Raw genomic sequence first — 24,350 nt, forward strand, 5'->3', positions numbered from 1 at the left:
CGACTGCTGCTTCCGGATGTGGAAAGGGAGGGAAGAATTGTGGATCTATACAAGTGGCTGGGGGAGCAGGAAGGCGAGCGGGTGGTGAAGATCAAGGAGAAATGGGAAGCGGAGTTGGGAATGGAGATCAATTGGGGAGTATGGAGTGAGGCACTGCGAAGGGTAAACGGGACCTCCTCTTGTGCAAGGATGAGCCTGATGCAGTTTAAGGTGGTACACAGGGTGCATAAGACTCGGGCGAGAATGAGTGGGTTCTTTCAGGGGGCAGCAGATGAGTGTGTGAGGTGTGGGCGGGGGCCAGCAAATCACACGCACATGTTTCGGGGTTGTGAAAAAGAGGGAAGATTCTGGGCGGGAGTGTTCGCGGTCTTAGCCAGGATAGTAGAGGAGGAGGTGGACCCTTTGGTGGCGGTTTTTGGGGTTTCAGAGAAGCCGGAGCTCATGGAGAGGAGGAAGGCCGATGTCGTGGCCTTCGCCTCTCTGATTGCACGGCGGCGAATTTTACTGGAGTGGCGGTCGGCATCGCCACCGGGGGTAGCGGCATGGTTTGGTGACCTGTACAACTTCCTGCAGTTAGAGAAGATAAAGTATGAGTTAAGGGGCTCAGCAGTGGAGTTTGAGAAAAGGTGGGGGATGTTTGTGACCGTGTTTGAGGAGCTGTTTGTCCCAGTGGTGTGGGGGTGGGTGGTGGTGGGAGGGGGGGGGGGGGGGGGGGAGTTGAAAAAGGGGCAACATCTGTACAGACTGTATAGTTGATTGTTGAGAAGTATGTTTCCCGGGTGTTTATTCGCTGTGACCTGCTTTGATACATGTTTGTAATAAAATATTTTTTTTTTAAAAAATTAATGGGGCAAATAGAATGTTTGATTATGGGGATGGCATGTGGCGCAGTGGTTAGCACTGGGACTGCGGCGCCGAGGTCCCAAGTTCGATTTGGCTCTGGATCACTGTCCATGTGGAGTTTGCACATTCTCCCTGTGTTTGCGTGGGTTTCGCCCCCACAACCCAAAGATGTGCAGGGTAGGTGGATTGGCCACGCTATATTGCCCCTTAATTGGAAGAAAATGAATTGGGTACTCTAAATTTATATAAAAGAAGAAAGTTTACATCATTTAAAAAAAAATAAACTCCAGAGCCGGGATCGAACCTGGGACCTCGGCGCCGTGAGACAGCAGGGCTAACCCACTATGCCACCATGCTGCCCTGAAAGGTTACATCATTGATCAGAATGACCTGCCACTGTGTAAACGCACTTCACAATTCCCTACTCCCATCGCCGGGAAGCTGATCGCCCGAATACTCCCTACCCGCCTTCTTCCAGTGTCTGAAGAAATCCTTCCAGAAAGTCAGTATGTCTTCCCACCAAACCGCGAGTCAGAAAGAAGCCTTGGTCAGATCGATGAAGGCCATGGAGAGTGATTGATGTCGCTCCTGGCATTTCCTTGAAGTTGTTGAGCAGTGAAAATCATGTCCGCTATCATATCCAAGCACTGATCCCACCTCCCAGAAACCTGCCAACAGGCGGTCGAAGATGCGGCTCTAGGACCATCGGGCTCACCAATCATGCAAGGACCTACAGGACCCATGACCAGCAACACAGAGTTTCTTAGGTGGCCAAGCATACTCCTCTTTTAAATTTAGAGTACCCAATTCATTTTTCCAGTTAAGGGGCAATTTAACAGAACTAGGGGGCATAGCCTCAAAATAAGGGGAAGTAGATTTAGGACTGAGTTTAGGAGGAACTTCTTCACCCAAAGGGTTGTGAATCTATGGAATTCCTTGCCCAGTGAAGCAGTTGAGGCTCCTTCATTAAATGGTTTCAAGATAAAGATAGATAGTTTTTTGAAGAATAAAGGGATTAAGGGTTATGGTGTTCGGGCGGGAAAATGGAGCTGAGTCCACAAAAGATCAGCATGATCTCATTGAATGGCGGAGCAGGCTCGAGGGGCCAGATGGCCTACTCCTGTTCCTAGTTCTTATGTTCTTAATGTGACCAATCCACCTACCCTGCACATCTTTGGGTTGTGGGGGCAAAACCCACGCAAACACGGGGAGAATGTGCAAACTCCACACGGACAGTGACCCAGAGCCGGGATCGAACCTGGGGCCTCGGCGCCGTGAGGCAGCAATGCTAACCACTGCGCCACCGTGCTGCCCTAGTGGCCAATCATACTCGTTAGTGAGTGATTGCTGAAAAGGAGTCATTGTCTTCATTAGGTGCCTCTTGTTAAGGAACTATTAGCATGTACGGTCCAATTTAATGAAGTTATCCCCCATGCCAGTCAGTTGTTTGAGGCAGATGTGGGGAATTTAGTCATAAATACTGACATGATTTTCTGTCCACTAAATAAATACAAACTCATGGGCAAAATAGACTTGAAATCCTGATCTGCTCTCCTGGCATAAAAGGCTTCCTTTTCAGAGCCTGATTTCAGAAAGTTAGTCTTACAGTTCCTTTAGCTTCCATAAGTATGGCACCACTGATTCTGCAAAGTCAAAAGCGATGAGGTGACCTATGTGGCAACAATATTAAAAGTGATATAATGGCAGACTAATGCGAGTTTGCCAATGTGGTAGGTAACTATGGCCCGCTGGTGAGGGGACGTTAGGCGATTAACATCAAAGTAGGTAAGCTCGCGGTTTCCTGTAGGGCTCAGAGTAGCCATTCTTGCTTTGAAAAATACAATTAAATGACTTTATTGGAAACTTTTACTGCATCTGTGCAAGACCTTATCGAGATAACATCTTGAATACTGTGTATAGTTTTGGTCTTACTTGAAAAAAGATATAATTGTGTTAGCAGGAGTTCAGAGAACGTTTGTTGAACTCATTCCTCAGATGAGTGGCTTACCTCATGAAGAAAAGTTGGATGGTTTGGACCGATACCCAATGGAGTTTAGAAGGATGAGAGGTGATCCTACCAAAACATAGAAGATCTTAGGGGAATTTGATCAGGTAGATACCAGGAGGACTAGAACCAGCAGACACAGTTTAAGAATAAGAGGTCTACCGGTTAAGACGGAGATTATTTCTTCTCTCAGAATAGCTCGTCGATGGAATTCTCTTTTCCACAAAGTGGTGGAGGCTGGGTCATTGCATTTATTCAAGGCAGAGTTAGACAGATTTTTGACAGAATGTGAGCTTCAATGACAAATGTTGCATTTGTTGACCGTTCCTAATTTCCTTTGGAAAAGTGATGGTAACATAGTGAAAATGTCACTAATAAAAATCTTTATTGTCATAAGTAGGCTTACATTAACACTGCAATGAAGTTACTGTGAAAATACCCTGGTCGCCACATTCCGGCACCTGTTCGGGTACACAGAGGGAGAATTCAGAATGTCCAGATTACCTAACAGCACGTCTTTCGGGACTTCTGGGAGGAAGCTGGGGCATCCGGAGGAAACCCATGCAGACACGGGGAGAGTGTGCAGACTCCGCACAGACAATGACCCAAGCCAGGAATCGAACCTGCAACCCTGGAGCTGTTAAGCAACAGTGTTACGCAGTGTGCTACCGTGCTGCCCATCTGAAGTCACCCGTAGGTCAGACCAGGTTAGGACGGCAGATACTAGAGTAGTAATCGAGAGCTCCAGGCTATTGCTCTGGGGTCATTGGTTCAAATCCCACCTCGGTATCTGGTGCAATTTAAATTTAATGAATAAGATCTGGAATATAAAAATAATCCCAGTAATGGTGGTCATGAAACTATCGTCAAATTTGATAAAAACCCATCTGGTTCATTAATGTCCCTTAGGGAAGGAAATCTGCCATCCCAACCTGGCCTGGCCTACAGGTGACTCCAGACCCACAGCAAGGTGGTTGACTGTTAACTGTCCCCCTCTGAAAGCCGCTCAGTTCAAGGGTAATTAAGGAAGGACAATGAATGCTGGCCTTGCCAGCGATGCCTCATCCCCTGAAAGACTAAAGGAGATGCCATCTGGCCATCAGCTGTGCCTAGTCAGTCTCCCATTCAAATTAGGTGCAGCTGCTTTCCATAAGCTGCTGTTCTGTCAAGTTCCTGTTTGCCCAGCGCAGAAATGTTTCCTGTGGGAGGGGGGAAAAGATGCAAAGAATAAATTTAAATTAGCTGAGGCATGGAATCTGGTGGGGCTCTGTTACCCTGTCACTAGAGGAGTATGTCATTTGGACCCTTGATTGGTCAATCAGCCTTTACCGCATACTTTGAAAGGGAATAGACAGCATTTGAGAAAGAAGGATATTGAGAAAGAGAGCTCAACAGACAATCCCAGCTAAGAATCAGCACTCACAAAAGCACAATCAACTAAACAGCCTGTACTGCAAACCCACCTTGCAAGATCATCAGGTGGTTAATTTTCTGCATCTGTTTTAGGTCTATGAACTTGATGGAACCTTACATGACAAGGATTGGTGTATTGTGGCTTACCAGGAGGTTGCCAAGCAATTCAAAAATGATAATCCTGATTTTGTGGGAGTCAAAGTAATCGTTTCTGTACATCGGTAAGAGCATTGTTCACTGCTTTGGCCTGATTTTTCAAAATATCCCTATTTAACTTGGCTAGAAATTCTGCTTCAGACCATTGGGTCACAGCTGAACCTTACCCAAATTAGTACGGTTCCCCATTCACTAAGAAAGAAATCAGAAGCAGTAACTCTGGAAGTATTTACAGCTGGGGCCATTGGAAGTAACTGAGCCACTCCAGAAATAGTTCTGAGGCATTTGACTTCCGGTGGCGGTATGTAGGTGGAAGACGCACGGTGAGTGGCTCCTCCTCGAGGCTTAATTTTTTAGAACTTTATGCCTGGCCCCAGGGGTAATTTTACAACAAATAAGTGCAGGAAGTCATAAGGAAGGAGGGGGATGTCCAAAAATCAAAAGAAAGCCGCCGTGAAGAAGGGGCGAGTGAAGGTTCGAGCGAAAGGGTCAGCTCGGCAACTGGAAGGATGACAGAGGCTGGGTCGCTGGGTGGGGCCGCACTGTTCACGGCAGAAAAGATGACCGAGGTGATGGTCGTGGAGTTTGAAAGGCAGTTCGCAAAGTACATGAAGGTGATGAGGAAGGAGATGATGACGGCATTGAAGATACTGGTGGAGGAAGCGATTACCCCGGTGAAGGTAGCGGTGTTGAGAACGTCGGCCGCGGTGCGGGAGCAGGGTGAGAAACTGAAAAGGGTGGTGGAGGCCTTGTCGCAACACAGTGATCAACTCACCGCGATGGGTGAGGAGATGCAGAGGGTGGTGGAGGCCAACAAAGGCCTGAGAGGGAAGGTGGAAGACCTGGAAAACAGATGTAGGTGGCAAAATCTGAGAATCGTGGGCCTGCTCAAGGGGGAGGAGGGGCCGAGGCCGACTGAGCACTTTTCCAATTAAGGGGCAATGTAACGTGGCCAATCCACCTACCCTGCACATCTTTGGATTGTGGGGGTGAGACCCACGCAGACACGGGGAGATTGTGCAAACTCCACACAGACAGTGACCTAGGGCCGGGATCGAACCTGGGACCTCGGCACCATGAGCCAGCAGTGCAACCCACTGCGCCACCAAGCTCTCTAGGCTAGCTATGATTGGTTGTCCATGGGGAAGGCAGTGCGCCAACTGAGGCGGGCGAGGGCAGCGATCTACCAATATGGGGAGAAGGCTGACAGGCCAACTTCGGAGGGAGGCCCGGCGAGAGAAATTATCCAGGTGCGGGGTATGACGGGGAAATTGGTGGTGGCCCCGGGCCAGATTAATAAGTGGTTTGATAAGAATTTGTACAAGTTGGAGCAACAGGGCAGGAGCAGGGGAGCCACAGGGAAGGAGATGGGGATGCTAGAGATCCTGGATGGATTGAGTATCCGAGGCTGGCGGAGGGCCAGACTGAAGAGGTCTGTGGGGGAACAGGAGGTAAAGGAGGTAAACAAAAATGAATTGGGTACTCTAAATTTATTTAAAAAAATGTTTGTCATGAGTGACTTAAAATAGTAGGGGAGGCTAACTAAGGAAACTGTTGGAGGATAGGACAGAAAAGTAATGAACCAAAATTCCTAATGGACAATAGCAGTTAATAGAGTCACAGAGAGTAGCGAGTGAGATTATTCAGGGTTATACCCAAGGATAAATCCACCTGAACCCTGGCTCTGGTACTGGGGGATTGCAATCTGCTGATTTCTGTGCATATCTTTTGTGGAAATACGGATTATTTTGCCCTGTTTATATCTGCCACTGATATTTCCTCTGCCTTTCTTCCCAGGAAAGTGAACAACTCAAAAATGAAAACGGAGATACAGGAGGCCATGAAACTTTACAAGAAATTTCCAGAGACTGTGGCCGGTTTTGATATGGTTTGTTCCCTTGTTATTTCAACAGTTCTGATCCAGAAGACTTTTATCCTTAAATGTCGAGACTTTCCTGCATTCGCTAATTGGAATTTGAAGTTGTTTATTTCCCATACTGTCCTATTTGTAATCATGAATATGTACAGGTACAGGAAATTAATGACGTCCGGGTTAGTCAGTGTTTAAATGACAGGCAGATGTTTGGCACTAGTTAACTATTAAAGTTTGATGGGCAGCACGGTGGCCCTGGGTTAGCCCTGCTGCCTCACGGCGCCGAGGTCCCAGGTTTGATCCCGGCTCTGGGTCATTGTCCGTGTGGAGTTTGCACATTCTCCCCGTGTTTGAGTGGGTTTCGCCCCCACAACCCAAAGATGTGCAGGGTAGGTGGATTGGCCACGCTAAATTGCCCCTTAATTGGAAAAAATTAATTGGGTACTCTAAATTTATAAAAAAAAGAAAAAAGAAAAAAACTTACAAGTTTGCATCTAGGGGCAGCACCGTGGCACAGTGGTTAGCACTGCTGCCTCACGGCGCTGAGGACCCGGGTTTGATCCCGGCCCAGGTAATTGTCCGTGTGGACTTTGCACATTCTCCCTGTGTCTGCTTGGGTCTCATCCCTACAACCCAAAGGAGTGCAGGGTAGGTGGATGATAGGGTTATGATGTCATTGCTGTCACTGCGACATGATTGAGAGAGGAGTTGGATTGGCAGCTCAATATTCCAGGATACAGGATCTTCAGGTGAGATAGGGAAGGAGGCAAAAGAGGAGGGGGTGTCTCAATTTTGATCAAGGAATTGATTACAGCAGTAAGGAGTGGCGACATCTCAGAAGGCTCTTGAACTGAAGCCATATGGGTAGAACTTCAAAACCAAAAAGGAGCAATCACATTGCTGGGGTTGTTCTATAGGCTCTCGAACAGTCCAAGAGAAATAGAAAAGGAGATAGGCCGGCAAATTTCAGGAAAGTGTAATAGTAATAGGGTAGTGATAGCAGGGAATTTCAACTTCCCTAACATTAACTGGGATAGCCATAGTGTGAAATGTTTAGAGGCAGCGGAATTTGTAAAATGCATCCAGGAAAACATTTTAAGACAGTATGTAGAAGGTCCTATAAGAGAGGGGGCGGTCCTGTATTTATTTTTAAGAAACAAAGCTGGCAAGTGGTTGAAGTATCAGTGGGGGAGCATTTTGCAGACAATGATCATAACTCGTTAGATTCTAGATTGTTCTCGAAAATGACGAGGATGGGCCTGAAATCAAAGTCTTAAACTGGAGGAAGGCCAATTTTAATGATCAGATATAATTTGGGCAGAGTGGACTGGGAGCAGACACTTTTAGGCGAATCTGTGACAGCAGGGGGATGCACTCAAGAAGGAAATAGGGAGAGTGCAGGGCCAACATGCTCCAATCGAGAAAAAGGGTGGGTTCACGAAATCCAGTGAACCCTGGATATCGAGGGATACACAGCATTGGATAAGGAGAAAAAGCGAGGCTTGTGGCAGATATCGAGGGCTCAAAACACCAGAAGCCCTAGAGGTAAATAGAATGTACAAAAGGGAGCTTAAAAAGAAAATTAGGAGAGAGGAAAGGGGACATAAAAGGATACTGGCAGGTAAAATAAAGGAAAATCCTAAGTTGTTTTACAATTGTTTTGGGCAGCACGGTAGCATAGTGGTTAGCACAACGGTTTTGCAGCGCCAGGGTCTCAGGTTCGATTCCTGGCTTGGGTCACTGTCTGTGCGGAGTCTGCACATTTTCCCTGTGGCTGCGTGGGTTTCCTCCGGGCGCTCCGGTTTTCTCCCACAGTCCAAAGATGTGTAGGGGTAGGTGGATTGGCCATGCTAAATTGCCTCTTAGTGTCCATAAAAAAGGTACGGTAAGGTGGGGTTACGGGGATAGGGTGGAAGTGTAGGGGTAGGGTGGAGGTGTGGGCTTAGGTAGGGTGCTCTTTTCAAGGGCTGGTGCAGACTCGATGGGTCGAATGGCCTCCTTCTGTACTGTGAATTCTGTGAAGTACATTAAAGGTAAAAGGATAACTAGGGAAAGAGTAGGGCCCATTAAGGACCACAGTGGTTATATGTGTGTGGAGCCAGCAGACGTAGGTAGGGTTCTAATTGAATACTTTATGTCGGTGTTCACTCTTTTTTGAAAAATAAATTTAGCGTACCCAATTCCTTTATTCCAATTAAGGGGCAATTTAGCGTGACCAATCCACCTACCCTGCACATCTTTGGGTTGTGGGGGCGAAACCCACGCAAACACGGGGAGAATGTGCAAACTCCACACGGACAGTGACCCAGAGCCGGGATTGAACCTGGGACCTCGGCGTTGTGAGGCAGCAATGCTATCCACTGCGCCACTGTGCTGCTCGTCAGTGTTCACTCATGAGAGGGACGGTGTTGGTATAGAAATCACGGAGAAGGACTGTGATAAAATTGAAGAGATTAACACAGACAGAGAGGAGGTTCTGAGTTGTCTGGAAAGCTTAAAAGTGGATAAACCTCCAGGGCCAGATGAAATGAAACCCGGGTTGTTGAGTGAGGCATGGGAGGAAATAAGGGCACTGAGAATAATTTTCAATTCCTCTCTGGCCACAGGAGAGGTGCCGGAGGACTTGAGGATAGTCAACGTGGTGCCATTATTCAAGAAGGGAGGAAGGGATAAACCAGGAAAATACAGGCCAGTCAGTCTAACCTCAGTGGTGGGGAAACTGTTGATCTTTAGCAATGAAGAGAGATTGGATAGACTGGGGTTGTTTTCCTTGGAGCAGAAGAGATTGAAGGAAGACATTTTTAAATTTATTCATGGCAGGTGGGCGTTGCTGGCTGGGCCAGACATTTATTGCCCATCACTGAGGGCATTGACGAGTCAACCACATTGTTGTGGACCTGGAGTCACAGGTAGGCCAGTCCAGGTAAGGACAAAAGGTTCTTTCCGCTGAAGGACATTAGTGAACCAGTTGGGTTTTTACAACAATCGGCAATGGTTTCATGGTCATCATTAGAATTTTAATTCCAGATTTTTTTTATTGAATTCAAATTTTAACAGCTGTCCTGGTGTGACTCTGGATTACTAGCCCAGCCACAATACAACAATCAAAATCTGGAGTTAAAAGCCTAGTGATGGCCATGAAAACATCGTCGATTGTTGTAAAAACCCATCTGGTTCACCAATGTCCATCAGGGAAGGAAATCTGCCGTCCTTACCTGATCTGGTCTGGCCTACATGTGACTCCACACCCACAGCCCCTCAAGGGCAATTAGGGATGGACAATAAATGCTGGCCCAGCCTGCGACATCCACGTCCCATGAACAAATTTTTAAAAAACTACGCCTCGGCCCTCCCCATGATTGAGATGTATAATAATGAGAGGCATGGAGAGAGTAGACAGGAAGAAACTTTTCCCCTTTGTGGAGGGATCAATGACCAGGGGGCAGAGATTTAAGGAAAGGGACAGAAGGTTAAGAGGGGATGTGAGGAAAATCTTTTTCACCCAGAGGGGGGGTGGGAGTCTGGAATTCGCTGCCTGAAAGGGGGGTGGAGGCAGAGACCCTCAGAACATTTAAGAAGTATTTAGATGTGCACTTGCAATGCCAGGGCAGACACGGCTGTGGGCCAAGTGTGGGAAAATGGAATTAGACTAGTTAAGTGGTTGTTTTTGACCGACGCAGATGCGATGGGCCATAGGGCATTTTCTGCGCTGTAGACCTCTATGACCATCCTGACTTGGAAATGTTTCACCGTTCCTTCACTGTCAGTGGGTCAAAATCCTGGAACTCCCTCCCTAACAGCACTATGGGTGTACCTACACCACATGGACTGCAGCGGTTCAAGAAGAGGGCTCACCACCACCTTCTGAAGGGCAATTAGGGATGGGCAATAAATGCTGGGCCTTGCCAGCGACACCCACATCCCAGGAACAAATACATTTTTCACAAGTTGACTTTGTTTCTTTTACAGTCGGGGAAGTTTTAATGCTCCAATTGGTGAGTTCAGAAAGACACAACAATTTTCAATTGTTTAACCTATTGTGATTTAATAACCTAACCGGTGAGGAAATTTATAATGAAGCTTCTTTCTATTTATTAATCATTGTAAAGCTGGACCCCAGTTAGGCTAACAGTACTTGTCATCTCGACCAGATGTCCGACTTGCAAATTAATATATGTTGCAAATCAAACTTAATGATGTGTAACAAATGTCCTGCATTTTCCTACATCATCTTCCTCTACCCATGGATTTAATGAACCTTTAATTTATGAATCTCTAATGACAAATCTCATACAAATGACAGAAATGGACCTCTCTTATTTATTTCTTATTTTGGATACTTTTGCCAATTTGAAAATGAAAAAAAACAACAATTTAACTCTCCTATAAAAGTTGTCAGCACTCAATCGAACATAAGAAATAGGGGCAGGAGTAGACCAAACGCCCCATCGATTCTACTCAGCACCATCATGGTTAACCTTCAGCTTCACCTTCTCCTCCACCTCCTCTCCAGGTACCTTGATTCTCTAAAAGACCAAAAATCTGTTTATGTCAACCTTCAATGTATTCCACCATCCACAAACCTCTGGGGTAGAGAATTGCAAAGATTCACAAATCTTTGAGTGAGGAAATTCCTTCTCATCTGGGCAGAGTGAACAGAGACCAGTGGGAGCAGAAGGACAGGAGAACTGCCAGCCTAGGTGCCACCATCAGTCCCATTGTGTTGAGAGGGATGGGGCTGAGAGAAGCCCCGGGGCCTTTGGTAGTTCTATGCTACTAAGAGTTGGTTCTCGGGGAGGCCCGGAAGCAGCTGTTGGGGGTTTGGGGACGCACAGTCTCAGTGGGAGGTCAGCTCAGCTGCGCAAGGGAGCACACTTTTGTTAAAATAAATTTAGAGCACTCAAATCTTTTTTTCCAATTAAAGGGCAATTTAGAATGACCACGCCACCTACCCTGCGCATCTTTGGATTGTGGGGGCAAAACCCATGGGGGGAATGCCACACAGACAGTGACCCAGGGCTGGGATCGAACTGGAGTCCTCGGCGACGTGAGACATCAGTGCTAAACCACTGCGCCACCATGCTGCCCGGCAAGGGAGCAAAGTTGAGAGAAATCTGGAATAATAGGGGAGATGGCAGGAGAATGGGGATGAGAAAATATCAGCCATGATTGAATGGCGGAGCAGACTCAATGGGCCGAGTGGCCTAATTCTGCTCCTACGTCTTATGGTCTTATGGTATGCTGTTTGGGTTAAGATTGTAGCTCTTGAGCTTGGGTAGAATTGAGCTGCTGTCGGCTGGGGGATCAGATTAGTTCTTTGAAGGAGTGGAGCTAAAATTCCTCGTGAAGAAAATTAAGCTTTAATGATTTTTTTGTGACTCATGGTGTTTGCTGACATCTGGGTAGCTTGCTGAGAAAATTCCAGGATCCTTTCTTGGGTGTGCCTGCTGTTTGTGGTGCACTTAACCACAGTTTGCATGTTAATTCGTGTTTACCTCCAGTTGAGTTTGGATGTTAAGTGTCTAAAATAGACTGTATTGACTGCTTTGTTAACTCGTACAGTAAAATATCTTCTGTTTGTTTAAAATCATGGAATCTTGTGGCTTTATTCTCTTAGTGAGTTACTCAGATTTCAAATTTTATCTATTTTAAACAATAAACATTACTGGTCCCTAACCGGATCGTTACAAAGTTTGGAGGTCTCAACTAAGATCTTACAAAATCTGTGAGTCTGGTCTGGGTTTGTAACAATTTAGAATGTATCAATGAGATTGTCCCTCATTTTTCTAAACTCCAGATAGTATAGACCTTATTACTCAGCCTTTCATCGTATTACACATTCCTCATCCCAGGGATCAATCTGGTGAACCTTTGCTGTACTGTCTTCAATTCTGGTATAACGTCCCTTTAATATGGAGAGCAAAACTGCACACAGTATTCAAGGTGTGGTCTTACCAAAGCCTTGAACAACTGTAACAAGATTTCCTTCTTTTTGTACGCCAGTGCCCTTGCAATAAAGGGCAAAACGCATTTCCCTTCCTAATTGCTTGCTGTACCTTCATGCAAACGTCCTGTGTTCCTTGCATGAGTACACCCAAGTCTCTCTACATCAGGATTTACAGCTTTCATGCCCTTTTTGGGGTTGGTAGAGCAGCATCATGACATTGGGCCATTTCATGCTCACATTATGTTCCAGCGCTGTGTAGAATATCTGGAGGCTACTGATGCAGTCCACTCCTTCCTTTTTACACTTTGTTTGAATTCCGTAGCACTTGAGCAACAGGTGGGACATTTTGCCTGTGTTTGGAGGTTGTAATTTGGCTGCCCTGATGGATGACTGACTGATAAACTATAGCAGGAATGTTCCAGGGATGAGAAACCTCAGCTACGACAGATTGGCGAGGTTGGGATTGTTCTCTTGGGAGAGAAGGCGGCGAAGAGGAGATCTGACAAAGATGTTCAAAATCATGAAGGGGTTGGACAGAGTAGACAGGGAGAAACCTTTCCTGCTCGTAAAAGGATCGAGAACGGGAGGGGCACAGATTTAAAGTGATTTGCAAAAGATGCAAATGCGGTGTGAGAAAAAGCTTTTTCACACAGCGAGTGGCTGGAGTCTGGAATGCCCGGCCTGGAAGTGTGGTTGGAGGCAGGTTCAATCGAGGCACTCGAGGGATTTAGAAGATTGTAATCAATGTGCAATGGCCCAGGAAAAAGGAATGACACCAAGTCATGGCCATTTGGGGAACAGATGCAGACACGATGGGCTGAATGGCTTCCTTCTGCTCCGTAACAGTTCTGTGATATTGTTTCCCCAGTAAGTCGGGGAATGCATGCAGTCTAACAATCAGGGAAAAAAGCCTCCAAATTAAATTTCGATACTGCCTGTCAGAGTGACATCCAAAACGGCTTCACAGCAAATTAAATATTTTTGAACTGTAGTCATTTTTTGTAATGTGGAGAAATGTAGCAGCCAATTTGGTGCAGGAATAACCCATAAACAATAAGATAATGACCAGCTAATCTGTTTTTAGCAATGTGAATGAAGGAGAACTAACAGTTTGGACACCAGGGAGAACCCACCTGCTCATCTTCAAAATAGTACCAAAGATCTTCCACTCCACCCGAGAGAGCAAACCGGTTCAGCTCTGATCTGAAAGTCAGCACTCCTTCATGACTGCATTGGGCTGTGATTCCCAGCTCAAGTCTCTGCTGTCTCTGCCTCTTGGACCTTTGCTGTGAACGTCCTGCTGCCTCCAGCATAACTGAAAGAAATCACCTCTTTAATGGAAGGCAACATTTGAGTGCTGTCAGCAATGATGGGGCTGTCAATAACAGCACTACAAGAGAGGCAGCACGGTGGTGCAGTGGTTAGCACTGCTGCCTCACGGCGCCGAGGTCCCGGGTTCCATCCCGACTCTGGGTCACTGTCCATGTGGAGTTTACACATTCTCCCCGTGTCTGCGTGGGTTCCACCCCCACAACCCAAAGATGGATTGGCCATGTTAAATTGCCCCTTAATTGAAAAAAATGATTGGGTATTCTAAATTTATAAAAAGCACAGCACTACAAGATTACATTATTTCTTTGTCATAGAATCCCTAAGTGCAGAAAGAGGCCATTCAGCCCATCGAGTCTGCACCCACCCTCCAAAAAGGAACGCTACCCAGGCCCACTCCCCCATCCTATCCGCGTAACCCCATCTAACCTTTTGGACACTAAGGGGCAATTTAACACGGACAATCCACCTAATCTGCACGTCTTTGGACTGTGGGAGGAAACCGGAGCACCCGGAGGAAACCCACGCAGATACGGGGAGAACATGCAGACTCCATCCAGTCACCCGAGGCCGGAATTGAACCCGGGACCTGGCCCTGTGAGGCAGCAGTGCTAACCACTGGGCCACCTTGTCCGCATGGATACAAAAGATTTTAATCTGTTTCCAGTACAAACTGCCTCAAAAACACTTCTTACGATTTGTACTACGGGTCTGAGGAGACAGAGCCTCAGATTACCTGGGTTGGAAAGGGTATCGAAGAGTGCTGTTGGTGCTAATCTGATTCACACGCCACCACTGAAGCTTCATCCTCCCCCACCCCATCACAAAGATTTTAGTCCTCAAATTGTGGTCCTTGTTAGCAGAATTTGAAATGGTCAGTGTTAAATAAAATAGCTTTATTAAAAAATTTGTTTTTATTAAAGCTTTTTTCAAACAGAATTTTTACATAACCAGTAACAGAAAAATATTTAACAAAAGTAGGTGGCTGTTATCATCCTACAAACAGAAGATGTACATTAAATGAACAGTTCCCCACCTAAGCAGCCCCCGCCCCGGATTGCTGCTGCTGACATTGTTTTTTTAAAATATATTTATTCAAGTTTTTCAACAAATTTTCAACAAAACCCCCACCCCCAACAAAAAGAAAGCAACAAGAACACAACAAGTAGAAATTATACATTGGATTTCCCCCATATACAGTAACCCCCCATATAACAGTAAAAAGCACAAATAGGAAAAAAAAATCCACCTTAACCCAAACACCACCCCAAGAGAAACCCCTCCTGCCCCATCTCCCCCCCCCCACCCCCCCCCCCCCCCCCCACCCGCTCCAGGGCTGCTGCTGCTGCTGACCTCCTCCCCCACTTGCCTTTTAACTCCTCCACCGAGGCCTCCTCCTCTTCCTGCAGCTCCTGATAAATCGCCGAAACCTTGCTTTCTCCAACCCATGCACCCGAAATCACCCTGTCCTGAATCCCATGTGCCATCCAGGGGCTGGTTTAGCACACTGGGCTAAATCGCTGGCTTTTAAAGCAGACCAAGCAGGCCAGCAGCACGGTTCAATTCCCGTGCCAGCCTCCCCGAACAGGCGCCGGAATGTGGCGACTAGGGGCTTTTCACAGTAACTCCATTTGAAGCCTACTTGTGACAATAAGCGATTTTCATTTCATTTTCATTTCCAGAAGCAGCGGGAATTCCCTCACCTGCCGCCTCACAACGCCCACACTTGCATATACCTAAAAGCGTTTCCCGGGGGTAGCCCAAACTTCTCCTCCAACGCCCCTAGGCTCGCAAACGTCCCATCGATGAACAGATCCCCCATTCTTCTAATCCCTGCCCGATGCCAGCTCCGAAACCCCCCATCAATCCTTCCCAGGACGAACCGATGGTTCTCCCGAATCGGGGACCAAACCGAGGCCCCCACCTCTCCCCTGTGTCGCCTCCACTGCCCCCAGCTCTTCAGCTTCGCCGCCACCACCGGACTCGTGGTGGACCTTGTCGGCGAGAGCGGCAGCGGTGCCATCACCAGTGCCCTCAGGCTCATGCCCACACAGAACGCCATCTCTAACCTCTTCCACGCCACCCCCTCTCCCTCCATTACCCACTTACGGATCATCGCCACATTGGCTGCCCATTAATAGCCACACAGATTCGGCAGCGCCAGCCCCCCTTATCCCTGCTACGCTCCAGAAACACCCTCTTCACCCTCGGGGTCTTATTCGCCCACACGAATCCCATGATGCTCCTGCTTACCCGTTTGAAAAAGGCCTTGGGGATCAAAATGGGAAGGCACTGGAACACAAAGAGAAACCTCGGAAGGACCGTCATTTTTACCGACTGCACCCTAATTAGGCGGGACCTGAAGAACATAGATTGGGGGCGGATGTTTGAGGGCAAATCAACATCTGACATGTGGGAGGCTTTCAAGTGTCAGTTGAAAGGAATACAGGACAGGCATGTTCCTGTGAGGAAGAAAGATAAATACGGCAATTTTCGGGAACCTTGGATGACGAATGATATTGTAGGCCTCGTCAAAAAGAAAAAGGAGGCATTTGTCAGGGCTAAAAGGCTGGGAACAGACGAAGCCTGTGTGGCATATAAGGAAAGTAGGAAGGAACTTAAGCAAGGAGTCAGGAGAGCTAGAAGGGGTCATGAAAAGTCATTGGCAAATAGGGTTAAGGAAAATCCCAAGGCTTTTTACACTTACATAAAAAGCAAGAGGGTAGCCAGGGAAAGGGTTGGCCCACTGAAGGATAGGCAAGGGAATCTATGTGTGGAGCCAGAGGAAATGGGCGAGGTACTAAATGAATACTTTGCATCAGTATTCACCAAAGAGAAGGAATTGGTAGATGTTGAGTCTGGAGAAGGGGGTGTAGATAGCCTGGGTCACATTGTGATCCAAAAAGACGAGGTGTTGGGTGTCTTAAAAAATATTAAGGTAGATAAGTCCCCAGGGCCGGATGGGATCTACCCCAGAATACTGAAGGAGGCTGGAGAGGAAATTGCTGAGGCCTTGACAGAAATCTTTGGATCCTCGCTGTCTTCAGGGGATGTCCCGGAGGACTGGAGAATAGCCAATGTTGTTCCTCTGTTTAAGAAGGGTGGCAGGGATAATCCCGGGAACTACAGGCCGGTGAGCCTTACTTCAGTGGTAGGGAAATTACTGGAGAGAATTCTTCGAGACAGGATCTACTCCCATTTGGAAGCAAATGGATGTATTAGTGAGAGGCAGCACGGTTTTGTGAAGGGGAGGTCGTGTCTCACTAACTTGATAGAGTTTTTCGAGGAGGTCACTAAGATGATTGATGCAGGTAGGGCAGTAGATGTTGTCTATATGGACTTCAGTAAGGCCTTTGACAAGGTCCCTCATGGTAGACTAGTACAAAAGGTGAAGTCACGCGGGATCAGGGGTGAACTGGCAAGGTGGATACAGAACTGGCTAGGCCATAGAAGGCAGAGGGTAGCAATGGAGGGATGCTTTTCTAATTGGAGGGCTGTGACCAGTGGTGTTCCACAGGGATCAGTGCTGGGACCTTTGCTCTTTGTAGTATATATAAATGATTTGGAGGAAAATGTAACTGGTCTGATTAGTAAGTTTGCAGACGACACAAAGGTTGGTGGAATTGCGGATAGCGATGAGGACTGTCTGAGGATACAGCAGGATTTAGATTGTCTGGAGACTTGGGCGGAGAGATGGCAGATGGAGTTTAACCTGGACAAATGTGAGGTAATGCATTTTGGAAGGGCTAATGCAGGTAGGGAATATACGGTGAATGGTAGAACCCTCAAGAGTATTGAAAGTCAAAGAGATCTAGGAGTACAGGTCCACAGATCAAGAAGGCATACGGCATGCTTGCCTTCATTGGCCGGGGCATTGAGTATAAGAATTGGCAAGTCATGTTGCAGCTGTATAGAACCTTAGTTAGGCCACACTTGGAGTATAGTGTTCAATTCTGGTCGCCACACTACCAGAAGGATGTGGAGGCTTTAGAGAGGGTGCAGAAGAGATTTACCAGAATGTTGCCTGGTATGGAGGGCATAAGCTATGAGGAGCGATTGAATAAACTCGGTTTGTTCTCACTGGAACGAAGGAGGTTGAGGGGCGACCTGATAGAGGTATACAAAATTATGAGGGGCATAGACAGAGTGGATAGTCAGAGGCTTTTCCCCAGGGTAGAGGGGTCAATTACTAGGGGGCATAGGTTTAAGGTGAGAGGGGCAAAGTTTAGAGTAGATGTACGAGGCAAGTTTTTTACGCAGAGGGTAGTGGGTGCCTGGAACTCACTACCGGAGGAGGTAGTGGAGGCAGGGACGATAGGGACATTTAAGGGGCATCTTGACAAATATATGAATAGGATGGGAATAGAAGGATACGGACCCAGGAAGTGTAGAAGATTGTAGTTTAGTCGGGCAGTATGGTCGGCACGGGCTTGGAGGGCCGAAGGGCCTGTTCCTGTGCTGTACATTTCTTTGTTCTTTGTTCTTTGTACCCGCCAGTGACAGTGGCAGCATATCCCATCTTTTAAAATCCTCCTACATCTGCTCCACCAACCGCGTCAAATTAAGCTTGTGCAGGGCCCCCAAACTCCTGCTGCTGACATTTTAACGCTCTCCTAGAAAGTCAAGGAACGGTTGCCTTTTCGCTCCAGGCTGAGGAACCCAGCCATGTCACTAACCCACACTCCACACTCGGGAGTTTCAAGTCCCTCCACATTAACAAGATCAGTCTCCGGGCTACCAGGGAGGCAAAGGCCAGTACCTCGGCCTCTTTCGCTTCCTGCACTCCCGGATCCTCTGACACCCCAAAGATTGCTATTGTTGGACTCGGCTTCACCCGCGTGTCCAAAATCCTGGACATAGCCCTCGCAAAACCCTGCCAGAATTCTTTAAGCGCCGGGCATGCCCAGAACATATGGACATGGTTCGCTGGACTCCCTGAACATCTCGCACAGCTGTCCTCAACCCCAAAGAACTTATTGTCATGTGTGCCCGATGTACCACCTTAAACTGAATTAAGCTGAGCCTGGCACATGATGAGGAGGAATTTACACTGCCCAGGGCATCAGCCCACAGGCCCTCATCCAGCTCCTCACCCAGCTCCTCCTCCCACTTGCCCTTCAGTTCCTCCACTGAGGCTTCCTCCGCCTCCTGCAGCTCTTGGTAGATGTCCAACACCTTCCCCTCTCCTACCCAGATGCCAGACACCGCCCTGTCCTGTATCCTTCGAGGGGGTAGCAACGGAAATGTCCCCACCTGTTTTTTGAGAAAGTCAAGGACTTGGAGGTATCTGAAGGCGTTTCCAGGGGGCAGGCTGAATTTCTCCTCCAGCGCTTTCAAGCTAGGGAAAGTCCCATCTATAAAGAGGTCCCCCATCCTTCTAATGCCTGCCCTGTGCCAGCTTTGAAACCCCCCATCTAGCTTGCCCGGAGCAAATCTATGGTTGTTCCGTGTCGGGGTCCAACCTGAGGCTCCCTCCTCCTTCCTGTGCCTTCTCCACTGACCCCAGACCCTCAGTGCCGCCGTCACCACCGGGCTTGTGGTGTATCGTGCCGGCGAGAATGGCAGCGGTGCCGTTACCAGTGCCCCTAGGCTGGTGCCTTTGCATGACGCCGCCTCTAGCCTCCCCCACGCCGACCCCTCCTCCATTACCCATTTCCTAATCATGGCCACATTAGCCGCCCAGTAGTAGTTACAGAAGTTCGGAACGCCGTTCGGAGCTGCCCCTAATAACTAAATTAACCTTGAGTTGGTTAAAATTGGCACAGTGATTAGCACTGCTGCCTCACAGCTCCTGGGACCCGGGTTCAAATACAGCCTTGGGTGACTGTCTGTGTGGAGCTTGCACCTTCTCCCCGTGTGTTCGTGGGTTTCCTCCGGGTGCTATTAGCATACAAAATGATCAGGGGATTGGATAGGGTGGACAGTGAGAGCCTTCTCCCGCGGATGGATATGGCTGGCACGAGGGGACATAACTTTAAACTGAGGGGTAATAGATATAGGACAGAGGTCAGAGGTAGGTTCTTTACACAAAGAGTAGTGAGGCCGTGGAATGCCCTACCTGCTACAGTAGTGAACTCGCCAACATTGAGGGCATTTAAAAGTTTATTAGATAAACATATGGATGATAATGGCATAGTGTAGGTTAGATGGCTTTTGTTTCGGTGCAACATCGTGGGCCGAAGGGCCTGTACTGCGCTGTATTGTTCTATGTTCTATGTTCTATGCTCCAGTTTCCTCCCACAGTCCAAAGATGTGCAGCTTAGGTGGATTGGCCATGATAAATTGCCCTTAGTGTCCAAAATTGCCCTTAGTGTTGGGTAGGGTTACTGGTTTATGGGAATCGGGTAGAGGTGTTGACCTTGGGTAGGGTGCTCTTTCCAAGAGCCAGTGCAGACTCGATAGGCCAAATGGCCTCCTTCTGCACTGTAAATTCTATGAAATTCTATGAGTACAGACCCAGAGTCCTCAACCGTTCCCAAAATGTAATTTTTTTGGTCACTTTTTGGCCACTTGTGTTACATTAATGGACGTGTGTATCCTTGCTGTGTCTGAAAGCGAATGTGGAAAACAATTGCCTTACCTCGTTCCAGGTTGGCCAGGAAGATGCTGGGAAACCACTGTGGTACTTCAAGAACGAACTATTAATTCCAGCAGAAATGGGAATAAAACTGCCTTACTTCTTTCATGCAGGGGAGACTGGTAAGATGCACAAGAAGGACATTTATTTTTTAAAAAGAAATGCGTATTGCGAATTGCCTCCCAATGGCATAGATGTCATACAGAAATAATAAGCTAATGTTTTTTTATCACTTTTTAGCCATTTTTAAAATGTTTGTACTCTGTTTGCTCACTGACAGCCTACTAGCCACCGGGGAGCTTCTCGCTGCCTGGGGGTTGTCAGTCACTGCCTCTGGGCAATAAGAATGCCTCTTTTCCGAGCGACATTTCATCCAGTAATGTTCACCCTCTAGAAATGGGCAGGTTTGACTGACAAGTGGCCTCGACACCCAAACCTGTTACCTTTCCGAGAAGGATAAAATACAACTTGCTTCATCCAGTGACTGCTCTGCATTCGAATGAACAAATTTGTGTTTTTTTGTACAAAATCTTTCATTTGTACTCTCTTGGTTTCTCTTGCAGACTGGGAAGGTATGAGTGTGGATGAAAATATCCTGGATGCCCTACTGCTGAACACAAGTCGCATAGGCCATGGCTACAGCATAAACAAACATCCCGCGGCAAAGCAGTTATCCAAAAAGCTTGATGTGCCTTTGGAAGTGTGTCCAATCTCAAATCAGGTGCTGGTAGAACAGTCGCACAGAGTAAATAAAGACTCGGTTTGAGGGAAAGTCTCTGGTATCCGATTATCTAAAAGCAAAGCTCCAGCCTCTGCTTACACAATTAACATTTGAAGTGCAACAACAAGGCCCTAAAAATGCTGTCCCACAATTTCTGTTGACCTGAAATCATAGAATTTACAGTGCAGAAGGAGGTCATTCGGCCCATCAAGTCTGTACCGGCCCTTGGAAAGAGCACCCTAATTAAGCCCAGGCTTCCACCCTATTCCCCATAACCCAGTAACCCCACCTAATCTTTTGGACACGAAGGAGCAACTTAGCATGGCCAATCCACCTAACCTGCACATCTTTGGACTGTGGGAGGAAACTGGAGCACCCGGAGGAAACCCACGCAGACACGGGGAGAACGTGCAGACTCCGCACAGACAGTGACCCAAGGCTGTATTTGAACCCAGGTCCCAGGAGCTGTGAGGCAGCAGTGCTAATCACTGTGCCAATTTTAACCAACTCGAGATTAACTTAGTTATTAGGGGCAGCTCCCATTATGGCATTGTGGGTTAATGTACTGCTTCTTGTGGTACTGTGCCATGCACATCAAAAAGGTGTCAGTTTCATTTACTAGGTCAGTTCTAAATTTGGTGATCTTGGCTCAGGACAGTTTCGGTACAGAACAGCCCAGCAGAAAAGCAAAGACATGTGAAGAAATATAAGAGGACGATTTCTGCTGTTTGTTGCAATAGTAAAATTATCAGTGCACATATTAAGTCACCACAGTCCCAAATGAGCATAGGCTGCTTTCCCCTTTGACGGGGAGAGCTGACTGGTGGCGATTTAACCCGAGGATTTCTGCACCTCAGGCGAGGGGCAAAGTTGAGAATGTGAGGCCTTCATGAATAACCTCAGCCGGTACGGGAATCGAACCCACACTGTTGGCCTCGCTCTGCATCCAGAACCACTATCCAGCCAACTGGGCTAAACCGGCCCCCGGTACATGTAAAGAATATGTTTATATTCGAACACTCGAAAGCTTGCTGATTGTATATATGTAACTAGCTTTTAACGTGCCTGCAGGAAGGTGAAGCTGTTTTGGCAATAAAATATAGAGTCATTCAGCGTTTGAATTTAAAGTCTCATTTATTAAGTTCCACGTTACATCTGAATTTTTCATTGCATTAGACAAGCAAACTGCGAACTTTGCTTCAATCCTGTTGTCCATATTTTTCTGAGGGTACAGTGTGTAAATCTGAATGTAGCACCATCTACTGCACCTGATTGATGTTCCTTCCTCATTGCAAAAATGTGCTTCCAGTTGACAATCCAAAAGTACACAGATCACCTTCTAATTGGCTTTAATCAGGACTTCATTCACGAGAATGCTAATGTTTTGCCGTTTCTTTATTGTAGGTGCTTATGCTGGTGCGGAATCTACAGAATCACCCAGCTGCAGCCTTAATGGCTGAAGGCCATCCCATGGTTATTAGTGCTGATGATCCAGCGACCTTTGGGTCTCGTGGTTTATCGTATGACTTCTACGAGGCCTTCATGGGAATAGGAGGTTTAAAAGCTGAGCTGACAACACTGAAGCAGTTAGCTTTGAACTCAATAAAGTAATTGTACATTTTTATAAAAGTAAAATACTGCCGATGGTGGTTTTTCTGGAGAGAGAAACAGATGACTTTTTGAGTCCGTATGACTCTTCAGAGTTGAAGAGGGGTAGCAATGTGATGGATTATATAGTTCGAGGGTGAAGGTGCAGCAGAATAGACGGTTAGCGATAGGTCGGAGCTAAGGGGAGGTTAACAAAGATGTCATGGACACAAGACAAAGGGACTGTTAATGGTAGTGTTAAAGACTAAAGAAGGTGCTGATAGTGACATAAAGGTAAGACAGCAAAATGTATTCAAAGGAGAATGAAGGTCATTGCTCAGTGAAGGAAAAACTTAAGATCAAGGGACAGATGGCCCTGTGGGGGAAGGTGGGTTGGCGTTTGTTTTGGAACAAACAAAAAAAAGGGTCAAGATGGACGGGAAAGTTGACAGTCTAAAGTTGTTGAGCTCAATGTTAAGTCTGGAAGAGGAGGTGTTGTTCCTCCAGTTTGCGCTGAGCTTCACTGGAACATTGCAGCAGGTCAAGGACGGACAGGTGGGTGTGAGAGCCGGCGGTGAATTGAAATGACAAGTGACAGGAAAGGTTGGGTGATGCTTACAGACTGAGCAAGTTGTTCTGGCCACCCAGTCTGAATTTGGTCTTCCCGATGTAGAGGTGACCTCATGGGAAGCAACAAATACAGTAAACCAAATTGAAGGAGGTCATGGGTCATAGTGTACAGAAGAAGCCCTTCAGCCGATCGAGTCAGTTCCGACAAAACAACACTAAATCTACACTCATCCCACTTTCCAGCACTTGGCCCATAGCCTTGAATGTTGTGACATTTCAGGTGCTCATCCAGGTACATTATTTTTAGAGTACCCAATTCATTTTATTCCACTTAAGGGGAAATTTAGCGTGGCCAATCCACCTACCCTGCACATCTTTGGGTTGTGGGGGCGAAACCCACGCAAACACGGGGAGAATGTGCAAACTCCACACGGACAGTGTCCCAGGGCCGGGATCGAACCTGGGACCTCGGCGCCGTCCAGGTACTTTTTAAAGGTTGTCAGGTTTTCCTGCCTCAACGACCCTCCCAGGCAGTGAATTCCGGACTCACACCACCCCCTGGGTGAAAGCACTTTTCCTCAAATCCCCTCTAAACCTCCTGCCCCTCACTTTAAAATTATGCCCCCCTTGTTATTGACCCTTTAACTATGTGCAAGTGAAATGCTGCTTCACCTGAAAGGAGTGTTCGGGGCAGTGAGGAGGGAAGAGGTAAGGGAGGGCAGGTGTTGCACCTTCTGCGATTGCCCAGGGAAAGTGCTGTGGGAAGGGGATGAAGAGTTGGGAGTGGACCAGAGTGTCACGGAGGGAGTGGTCCCTGTGAAATGCTGACAGAGGTTTGAGGGGAAGCTGTGTTTCAAGCTGGCATCATGGCTGGAGTTGGTGGAAATGGTGGAGCCCTTTGAATCCATAAGCTGATTGAAAAATGAGGACAAGGGAGACCTATCATGGTTCTGGGAGGGAAATAAATGAGTGAGAGCATGGGGTGGAAAATGAGTCAGACACAGCTCATATTGGGGAGGGGGGAATGGTGGAAGAACCCTGTTGAGAAAAAAGGCAGACATAGTTTCTGAAGGTGACATCATCGGAACAAATGGGACGGAGGTGGAGAAACTTCGAGGATGGGAGTGATTCCTAACAGGAAGCAGGGTGTGAGGAGTTGTAGCTGTGCGAGTTGCTGTTTTGTTTTCAGGAATATTGGTGGTCAGTCTTATCAGCTGAAATGGTGACAGAGAGGTCAAGGGGCGGATGAGAAGTGTTGGTAGATGGACCATGTGATGGTGAGAGAGGGGTGGAAAAGGGAGGCATGGTGGGGAAGAGTTAAAGGCAGGA

General features: G+C 47.3%; 1 protein-coding gene across 1 annotated transcript in view; it reads left to right on the top strand.

The window, feature by feature from the left end:
• The window catches only part of ada2a (adenosine deaminase 2a), a 74,359-nt gene that overhangs the window by 44,819 nt on the left and 5,190 nt on the right, over positions 1-24,350 (top strand). The window contains exons 4-8 of the mRNA XM_072485359.1: positions 4,355-4,482; positions 6,215-6,305; positions 20,157-20,265; positions 20,707-20,864; positions 22,269-22,471. Of these exons, the coding sequence (XP_072341460.1) occupies positions 4,355-4,482; positions 6,215-6,305; positions 20,157-20,265; positions 20,707-20,864; positions 22,269-22,471 (689 nt within the window). The remainder of the gene's footprint in view (positions 1-4,354; positions 4,483-6,214; positions 6,306-20,156; positions 20,266-20,706; positions 20,865-22,268; positions 22,472-24,350) is intronic.

The sequence above is a fragment of the Scyliorhinus torazame genome, chromosome 19 (assembly GCF_047496885.1).
Source record: "Scyliorhinus torazame isolate Kashiwa2021f chromosome 19, sScyTor2.1, whole genome shotgun sequence".
In the NCBI taxonomy this organism is placed as follows: domain Eukaryota; kingdom Metazoa; phylum Chordata; class Chondrichthyes; order Carcharhiniformes; family Scyliorhinidae; genus Scyliorhinus; species Scyliorhinus torazame.